We start from the raw sequence: 9,805 nt of genomic DNA on the forward strand, positions 1-9,805 counted from the left end.
GTTTCTTCAGGCTAAGACCGGGATGCTAAGACCCACAGGGCCTCCCCACCGTGCCCGTTCCCTCCCCGACCCATCTCGCTCTGCTCCAGCCACCACCAGAGCCACACGGAAGCCTTGCTGGTGCCCCACCTCCCGGAGGCCTCCTCCCGGGCTTCCCTCGGATGCACCCCCCACCCCACCCCCCGCAGATGTTCCTCACTAACGTTATTAAATTCGCCCTCCCCAAACCCCCTCTTTGCTCTTTGCTTTCTTCATAACATTTACCACCACCTGACAAACACTGATTTTCTTTGCCCCTCACCCTGCTGCTCCTTGAACCTGGGACCTGGGGGGGGGGGTCATCCTTTACCCCCGGTGCCCCACAGGTATCGGTCAGACTGGCGGGTGGGGAAGGGGGGGGTTTCCCAGTCGGAAAGGCTTTCGGGGGGGGGGCAGGGTGGGTCCGTGCCCCCAGGCCCACAAGCTCATCCGGGTGCACAGGGACTGAGAGGCGAGGCCAGCTGCTGGTTTATTTTCCGCGGAGGTAGTGGGGGGCGGCGGCGGCCGCGGGAGGGGCGCCCTGCCCCGGCTTGTCTCAGCTCTTGGAGTAACGCCTCTGCAGCGATTCCCGGTAGAAGCGGAAGACGTGTTGCGAGGCAGCCTGGGCCGCGGCCAGGCACTGCTGGAGCTGGAGGCGGAGAGAGAGCTGGTGGTGCTGGGGCCTCCCTGCTCCCGCCTGGCTGACCCCACAGCCTGCCCCGACCCCGGCTGGTTCCTGGGGCTCCCAGGCCTCCTGCCTCCCCTGAAGTAAGGCAGGTGGCCAGGGGAGTATTTCAAAGGCCTTTCTTTCTTCCCCACTTGGTGGGCTCTTTCTTAGATAGGGAACAGAGAAAAAGGGGAGGGCTTCGGGGGTCTGATTCCGGCAGCTCCAGGAGCGTGGACAGGTGGGATCAGGCATCCTGACCCCTGGAAGAGGCCTCATGAACCTGGCCCATCTCCAACTGGAGATCTAGAATTTCTGAGCCACAGGCCCTGTGATGCCAGATCACCTTGGAAGCCGTGGAATCTAGGACCCCAGCTCCTGAGCACCACATATTCCTAGGCTCATAGGAGGAACGGGTCGGAAGTGCTCTCGGAGACCAGAGCACTGGGATTCTGGGAGCGCACTGCTCTGAGCTGGAGGGGCCTCACGTCCCGATCCCAACCCGAGCTCTCTCCTCCTCTGCTCTCGTGACTGGGGCTTCCCTTTAAAATTCCCACAAGGGTTTCTGTGCCTACTACGTTTGAAAATGCCTTTTACATACAGAAGGAACGTAAGGAAGGGGCTCTCCTTCAACCTCGCAGGGTCCCAACAAGACCTCACATCCAGGAGGGATCTGGCCCTCACCCCATCTCCACACCGGTACCTCAGCATCGGAGTAGAGCCCCTTGGTGGTGGACATCAGCAGCTTCCGTTCCACGCTGTCGAGCGCAAAGGTCAGGACGGCCCGGGCCTCCTAGGGATGAGGTAGGAAGGACACCTGGACTCTCCCCTCGGGCAGAGTCTCAGCTAGTCCCAAAGAGGGGACCTGCCCTTCCCCCAGCCCGCACTCCCAAGTGTAGGTGTTTTGTCTACGCACCGCCCCTGCTTCCCTGGGCAATGCTCTTGGCCTTTCCTTCTGTGGAAGTGCTTCCCATGCCCCGATGCCACCCACATGGTCCCAACAGGGGCTTCCGGACACAGTATTCCCGCCTGTAGGGGCGGCCGCACGGCCAGTCATCAGCTCGTACCTCTCAGTCCCTCGCTCCCCTTCCCGGCTCTGTCCCACCAGGGCTGGAAGCTGGCAAACTGTTTCCCAGACTCCCCGGCCAGTTAGGTGCCCCCGGTAATCTGGGGGTGAGGCTGAAGGACGGAGGGCCACATCCCGCCGTCACTGACAGAAGCAGGGGCTGTGTCGTGGAGGCTGGGGGGGTGGGGGGCTCCAGGGCCAAGCCAGGACGCCTCATGTGTGTCCAGACCCACCTGTGACTCCCAACAGCGCAGACTGGGAGCTCCCTACGGGCTGTTAGTCTCTGGGTATCGCCCTCCCTCCTGTTTGCTCCTTTGGCTCTTCCAACACGATCATGACCCATTTCCTGCAGTAAATTCCCTATCTGGTCTGAAATACCTCAGGTGGGTTCGGCTTTCCTGACGGGATGCGCCCATCACAGGACGGGGTGAGTATCTCGGAATAACCAGAGCCCTGGGTGCTGTGAACTTGAGCTGGTGAGGAAAGCATGGAGCTCTAGGGGCTGATCACAGGCTCGGGCAAGATGCTGGCTAGAGAATGGAACCGAGTGGAACCAATGTGCATAAGACAGCAGAGGCTGAGAAGCCAGACGAGGAAATCCTTATGGTATTTGAGACCCTGGGTCTAGCTGGACCTCTCTTCTGAGTTTCATAGCGAAGGTCCATACGTTCCCTTTTAACTTAAGTGGGTCTGAGCCGGGGTTCTAGCACCTGCCCGGAAGAACAGACCAGAGCTTGCCAGCTGGGACCGACGTGATAGGAGCCAAGTGCTCTGGGGAAGCGAGGCCGCGAGGAGCAGTGTCTGCTCACAGCCGTTCACCAGCCCGGCCTTCAACCTACCTTTTCTTGCTTGGCTGTGGGATCCAGCACGAGGGTGCCGTCAGAGTTCAGAGCACAGGTGACCCCACAGAAGAGGGCCCGCATGGGCACCCCTGCGTCCACCAACGCCATGCAGGCGGCGTTCAGGCAACAGGCCAGGAGCTGGGTGCCACAGGGCGGGGTTAAGAAGCGCTCCCACCACAGGGATGGCCCGCCAGCGCTTGTGGCCAGACTTCCCTAACTGATCACGGGGAGGCGGGAGGGCACAGTGCTTCTAGGTGGTTCTGGAATCAAGCAGCCTTGGGTTCCTGACCCGCCTTTGCCACCTCTCAGCTGTGTGAGCTTGAGCAAGTGACTTATTCTCTCTGAGCCTCAATCAGGGGGGTCGATACTCGACAGATTTGTCCTGAAGCGCGTGCCAAGCACTTTCAGGGAAACTGAGGGCGGGGAGGGGAGGAACCTCCCATAATCACATGTGGAGGCAGCCACCACCAGGTGACAGAGGGAGGAGCGAGCCCGGGCCTGGAGCCAGACAGCCGGCCCTGCCTCAGTTTCTTCTAGTCTCTGCCCCCAGCCCCATCACAGCGGCTAAGGGTCCAGCTCTAGGGTCAGTCAGTCCCAGCTCTGCCACTGCCCCTCCACTCCACCTCCCTTCTGGGCTTCAGTTTCCTGCTCTGTGAAGCCCCTCTAGAAACGCCCATTTCTGGTCCTCAGCCCCAACCTCTCACCGAACCACAGGGATCTTTCTAGGCCAAGCTGCTGACCCCACTGCTCAGCCTGCTCAGGACTCCCCTAGCATTGCGCCAGGGCAGAGTGGAGGTCAACAGCACAGGCTTTGCAGGCAGTCAGGCCTGGGCGTGAGTTCTGTCTCTGCTGCCTTCCAGCTGTGTGACCCTGGGCAAGCAACTTTCCCTCTCGGGGCCTGCTTCCTCACCTCAAACATGAAGACACAAGAACGCCCATCTGCCAGGGGCCTTGGGCTCTGGGAGCAGATGGCTTGGGCTCAAATCCTGGCTCTGCCAATCACTACATAGGAACTGACCTTGCTGTGCCTTAGTTTCCCCATTTGGAACACGGGGATTATAAAAGTGGCACCTATTTGTTATGCTGTGAGAATTAAGTGAGTTAATATGTGTCAGGCACTCAGTAAGTCCTCAAGCTGTGTCTGCTATTCTGTTCTTCAACAAGCGGGTGTCTATCAAGTGTCTGGAGGCCTTCTGGCTAACCGAGCAAGGGAGGCCATCAGGGAGCTTCTGAGGGACTTCCTGGAGGCGGCGGCCCAGGGGAAAGGATACAGAGCCAGCATCGCTGACGACCTGCAGCACCACAGTGATGGAGGTGCGGGGGTGCAGCGTTCCCAATACCACAGCTTCACACGTGTTCCTGATCAGCCGCTCCCGGCTCTTCTCCGCGACGCCTGGGGAAATCAGGGGTGGGGTGGGGTGGGGTTGTCAGCCTCTTCCCTTCCATCTGGCTCACCTTCCTCCATATGCCCCACCCAAGGCCTCTGGAAAGGGCCTGCTGTCTCTGCCAGGGTTGGCGCAGGACCCTGCATGGATGACAGAGGATCCCCAGTGGGAAGGAGGCAGGGCCTGACTGATACCCACCTCACCCCTGCCCCCTCCGGCTCCAGCAAGGGAGCCTCTTGCAGGAGGAAAACCCCAGAGTTCCCTGGTCCCCTGCTGCTGCCCACTCCCATCCCCATGTACCCAGCCCCGGGAGTGAGGGGGCGAGTAAATGAATGGAATGTAAATGAGTGGAACGCCAGGTTAGTGGAAAGGAGGAGGGATAGAGCCAGGAAAGAGGAGTGAGGGAGGACAGACTAAGGTGGGGAGGAGACACCAAGAGCTGGGGAGGGGGGGAGAGCGGAGGGGGCACTGGGGACAGCGGTGAGGAAGAAGCTGGAGATCCTGCTGGGCCCAGTTACCAGGCAGCCCGATCTTCGGCCGCAGGATCACCTCCAGGGTGGCCTTGTTGAAGATCTCTTTGCTGACCTTCACCTCGGCTGGCCCATACACGCCCGCCAGGACCGATGTATCCCCTGGGGAGACAGCAGGGGAGGCCTCATGCACATCTTGCTTTCCTGGGGGGGGGGGCAGCGCAGCGCCCTGAGAGTGTGGGGACCAGGCCAGCAGCCAGGCCTCCCCACCCCCGTCACCCCCAGTCCAGCCCACCATTTGCTGGCAGTGATTCTCTGAGCATCTGCTTCACTCACGTCTCTGCCTATGCTTCCTCATCTGTGAAATGGGGACGATAATGGCGCCTCGCCCATCGTGTCGATCATAAGACACTGCGGACACTGCGGGGCACGTGCGGAGTTGTTGACTTTAGCTATTGTTTACTTGAACAGGAAGTTCTTCCCAAGAGCTAACCTTCCTCCCCCTTACTGCAGTTGGTCTCAGCTCCTTTCAAAGCTTCCTCCAACCTAGCTCTCTTCCCTCAGGCTCACGTCCCCAAACTCTGCAGGAGCTGGGACCCCTGAGAAAGGGGAGCCTGCTTCTCCCTCTCCCTCTGCCTGCCGCTCCCCCCGTTTGTGCTTTCTCTGTCAAATAAATGAAATCTTTAAAAAAAAAGGGGGGGTATGGGGCGCCTGGGTGGCTCAGTTGGTTAAGCGACTGCCTTCGGCTCAGGTCATGATCCTGGAGTCCCGGGATCGAGTCCCGCATCGGGCTCCCTGCTCAGCAGGGAGTCTGCTTCTCCCTCTGACCCTCCCCCCTCTCATGCTCTCTCTCTCTCTCTCTCTCATTCTCTCTCTCAAATAAATAAATAAATAAAATCTTTAAAAAAAAAAAAAAGGGGGGGGGGAGAAGAAGCCTGGCTTCCAGTCCTGTCTGCCTCCTGCTGGCTCTGTAACCTTGGCTGATTGTGCTCACTTCTCTGGGCCTCAGTTTTATCCTCTGCAAAATGAAGAGACTGGACTACACCAGTGGCTTCCAAACTTTTCTCGCCAGAACTTCCAATAAGACATATATTTCATGGGCGCTGCTCCACACTCATGCAAATGTCTGTGTGTGTAAACAGAACAAAGGCCTCACAACACAACGCTTACTGTCACTGCTGTGACACAACACACTCTGATGCTTTCTACCCTATTCCAGTTAATTTACTTTTCCTTATTTACTTTTAAGATTTTTAAGTGACCTCCACACCCCACGTGGGGCTCGAACTCAGCACCCTGGAATCAAGAGTTACATGCTCCTTGGACGGAGCCAGCCCGGCGCCCCTACTCTATTCCATTGAAAAACAAAAACAGGAAAACACTACGGAACGCAGCTGTGGTTTCTCAAGCCCGGCTGCACACCGGAATCACTGGGGAGCTTGAGAAGATCCTGATGCCCAGCCCCCTCCCCCAGAGATCCCGATTCAACTGCGGGGGGGGGGGGCACAGGCACTGGGCGCATCCGAGCTCCACGGGCCATTCCAGCGTGCAGCTGGGCCCACAATCTGCAGTGGGCAACACAGAGCGGGAGCACAGCTTCAAAACACCGGCCTGCACACAGAATCTTCGCGGTGCTTGCAAGTGCAGAGGGGCCAACCCTGGCAGGTGCGCGGGGGATTCTGGGACTCCGCCTTTTTAACAACCCCGTTAAGAGACGCCGAGGCCAGAAGCGGGTGGGACATACTCTCCAGGGTCTGCATGGGGTCCTGGGGTTTGGGAGTTTTAGAACACGGGAGGGGCCACCCTCCTCAATATTTCTGACGTCGAAGAAACTCCAGGCACGTGAATGGAGCAGAAGAGCTAAGCCTCGGGGAGGACCTGGGAAGGTCCCCGGGGTCAGGGCACCTTTCCTGGGTTGGGGAGGAGGAGCTGCAGAACTGAGGGATTCTCTTGGCTCCTGGAGAATCCGCCCTCAGAGGGGAACTTAACCACACGGACAGAATGCGATCCACACGGTGGTCTTCATTCTTGTGAGTCTGGACGAGCTGCCTGTGGCCCCCATGAACCTAGGGAGACCCTCCCTGTCACCTTCTCAAGGACGTGGCTCCCACAATTCTCTGTTCTCTGGACCCACATCCACCTTCAACTCCTGCCCCATGTATCTGATCCCCATACAGCAAAGCTCCTAAAGACACGTCTCTAACTTGCTTTTTCTTTTCCACACCGACCCCACCACTCCACCGGAGCAGCTTTTTTTTTTTTTACATTTTTTTTATTCATCTGACAGAGAGAGACACAGCGAGAGAGGGAACACAAGCAGGGGGAGTGGGAGAGGGAGAAGCAAGCTTCCCACGGAGCAGGGAACCCGATGCGGGGCTCGATCCCAGGATCCTGGGATCATGACCTGAGCTGAAGGCAGACGCCCAACGACTGAGCCACCCAGGTGCCCCAACCGGAGCAGCTCTTGACGGCGTCATGGATGACATACGTCCAGACTGTCCAGTCACAGGTCTGGAGGATGGATGCAGCTGGTGGGCCCTTACATCTCAAACACTTCTCCGGGCCCCAGGTCAGTGCCCTCTCTTGGTTTGCCTCCCACCTTCCTGGCTGCTCTTCTCTCTTTTCCTAGCTCCTCACAGGTTAGAGGACCCAGGGTTGAGTCCTGTGATGTCTTCTCTTTCCCATCTACACTCGTTTTCTTGATTTCATCCAATCAGTGGCTTGAAATACCACCTATAGCCAGAGGATTCCAAATTATATGTCCAGATGCGGTCTCTCCTCTGAACTGCAGACTTGTATGTCCTACTGCCCTGTCCATGTGATCGCTGTGATGTCTACCAGGCCCTGCAAACTTAATGTTCCAAACTGACCTCCTCAGCTTCTCCCAGTACAGCTGATTCGGGAAAAACACCTCGGTTGTTATCCCTCTCCTTTTCACACCCCAACACCGAACCACCTACAGATTCTGTCAGTTTTACTTTCTTTCTTTTTTTTTTTTTTTAAGATTTTATTTATTTATTTGACAAGAGAGATAGAGAGAGAGCATAAGTAGGCAGAGCGGCATGCAGAGGGAGAGGGAGAAGCAGGCTCCCCGCTGAGCAGGGAGCTCGACGTGGGGCTCGGTCCCAGGACCCTGTGGTCATGACCTGAGCCGAAGGCAGTCGCTTAACCAACTGAGCCACCCAGGCGCCCTCAGTCTTCCTGTCAATATACACCCTGAATCTCACCATCTCCACTGCTTCCACTCTGGTCCGAGCCACCACCATCTCCCCTTCTCTCCCAAACCTCTACAGTCAACCCCACAGCCAGAGAGAGTCTGTTAAAATACATTCAGATCATGTCACCACTCTGAGCAAAATTTGGGAGCCGTGGCCCCCAGCTCATTCATTAGGCCTCAAATGACAGGCCATCCTCCTTAGCTCTCTCCAGCCTCCTCACTGCTCCAGCCACACCGTCTGCAGACTATTCCTCAAACATACCAGGCACGTCCTTGCCTCAGAGCCTTTGCCCCCCCTTCTCCACCCTCAGTATGCTTTTCCTCCTGGTATCTTTAGGGTTTGCTCCCTTACCTTTAGCTCTTAATTCAAATGTTACCATCTCATCAAGGCCTTTCCTGACCATCCTGTTAAGAGTGCAATCCTTGGGGCCCCTGGGTGGCTCAGATGGTTAAGCGTCTGCCTTCAGCTCAGGTCACGATCCCAGGGTCCTGGGATCGAGCCCCCATCAGGCTCCCTGCTCGGTGGGAGGCCTGCTTCTCCCTCTCCCTCTGTCTGCTGCTTCCCCTGCTGGTACACACTCTCTGTCAAAAATAAATAAAATCTTAAAAAAAAAAAAAGTGCAATCCTCTCTGGCACACCCTATTCCCCATTCCCTACTATATTTTTCTCCACAGCATTTCCCTATATATTTTACTTAGTTATCTTTGGTCTGTCTCCCCAACTAGAATGTAAACTGTTAGGTCAGGAATTAAAATGTTTTTTATCAACGTATTCCCAATGCCCAGAACAGTGCTTAGCACAAATATGTATGTGTTCAATGAAGGAACGAATGAAAACAGGTTTTGCACCTGGGTAGAAGGTAATGACCCTAGTGAGGAGACTGAAGCATTTACGGGGGTGATCCTTAGGCCTATCTCGAGAGGAATGTTTACCTGGGTCAGGGAGTTGAGTCTAGTCTGAGATGCATTTGGCTAGGGCAAGGGGATATTTACCCAATAGGGAAGACCTGCCCCAAACTTGAGAGAGACTCATATGGAGAGATGTATATCACAGTCAAAGGGATATTTACCGCATCTGTGGGGAAGAAGGGGGACATCACTCTCAATCTGAAAAGCATTTACTTGGGTAAAAGACATGCCACAGTCCAAAGAGTAATGAGGCCGGTGGTGGTGATCTACCAGTCTAGGGTATATATTTTTTTTAATTTTATTTATTTATTTGACAGAGAGACACAGCAAGAGAGGGAACACAAGCAGGGGGAGTGGGAGAGGGAGAAGCAGGCTTCCCGCGGAGCAGGGAGCCCGATGTGGGGCTTGATCCCAGGATGCTGGGATCACGAGCCGAACGGAAGGCAGACGCCTAACGACTGAGCCAGCCAGGTGCCCCCAGTCTAGGGTATTTATGCGTATGGACAGGTCCGCCTCAGCCTGGCGTGTACGGACCCTGCGTGTGCGTGGGGGAGGCGGGAGACGAAATTAGTCAAGAGAGACATTTACTTTGGTGGGGAGCGCTTCTCTGTTCTGGAGTATTTGGTCTTATGAGGAGGTCTGCCCCTCTCTCATCTGAGTATTTGACAGGATTGGCGATACCGTCTCCCTTGCAGGCGGGAAGGAGAGAGATGTTATTCTGGCACAGCCGGTAGCATCCCCCCGGGAAGAACTGCAACAGTCCAGGAGGGACATTTATCAGCTTGTGGCACTCCTTTGCAAGGGACACTGTAACATCCTTCTAAAACAAATACAACGTGGCGAACATGGCCCGCGCAGTACTTACCTAGCTTAAGTTCTTACCTTGCAGGAAAGAGGCAGAGCCGTCAGGCCGGGAGAGCAGGTTCTGTTCACACGCAAAGTGCCGGAGGCTGCAGCCCGGGCCCCGTGGGCCGGACTCTGTTCCGGACTCAGTGCGGATCTTGGCGTCAGCCAGCATCGCCCCCTCCATCGCCCCAGACCCCACGTGCAGCCGCGGACTCTCGCTTCCGCCCTAGAGCGCGCGCTTGCGTACTGGCTGCGTATCCAGTGCGCACGCGCCGCTCCGGGGCGCCAGGACCCGCGCCCGCACGTGGCTCCGCGTTTACTAACAATCTGGCCCCTCCCACTCCCGCCTCGCAAATCCAGGAATGCCATTGGAGAGTAGAGATGAGGG

General features: G+C 56.8%; 1 protein-coding gene across 1 annotated transcript; it reads right to left on the reverse strand.

Moving 5' to 3' along the window:
* Positions 1-484: 484 nt before the first annotated feature.
* On the reverse strand, positions 485-9,683 carry EXOSC5 (exosome component 5). The gene is made up of 6 exons (XM_036094910.1): positions 9,454-9,683; positions 4,494-4,607; positions 3,862-3,983; positions 2,588-2,728; positions 1,386-1,475; positions 485-667 (listed from the first exon to the last, which is right to left on the reverse strand). Exons 1-6 carry the CDS (start codon positions 9,599-9,601, stop codon positions 575-577), a joined length of 708 nt encoding a protein of 235 aa, XP_035950803.1. The 5' UTR covers positions 9,602-9,683; the 3' UTR covers positions 485-574.
* Positions 9,684-9,805: the final 122 nt, after the last annotated feature.

Source organism: Halichoerus grypus, chromosome 15 (genome assembly GCF_964656455.1).
Source record: "Halichoerus grypus chromosome 15, mHalGry1.hap1.1, whole genome shotgun sequence".
In the NCBI taxonomy this organism is placed as follows: Eukaryota; Metazoa; Chordata; class Mammalia; order Carnivora; family Phocidae; genus Halichoerus; species Halichoerus grypus.

Excerpts from the sequence above, each read along its gene's own strand:
- EXOSC5 (XM_036094910.1), bottom strand. The coding sequence starts at position 9,601 with ATGGAGGGGGCGATGCTGGCTGACGCCAAGATCCGCACTGAGTCCGGA. Across the intron at positions 2,729-3,861 it reads TCGTCAGCGATGCTGGCTCT|CTCCTGGCCTGTTGCCTGAA; the intron begins GTATCCTTTCCC and ends TGTGGCACCCAG. Across the intron at positions 1,476-2,587 it reads CCACAGCCAAGCAAGAAAAG|GAGGCCCGGGCCGTCCTGAC; the intron begins GTAGGTTGAAGG and ends CCTCATCCCTAG.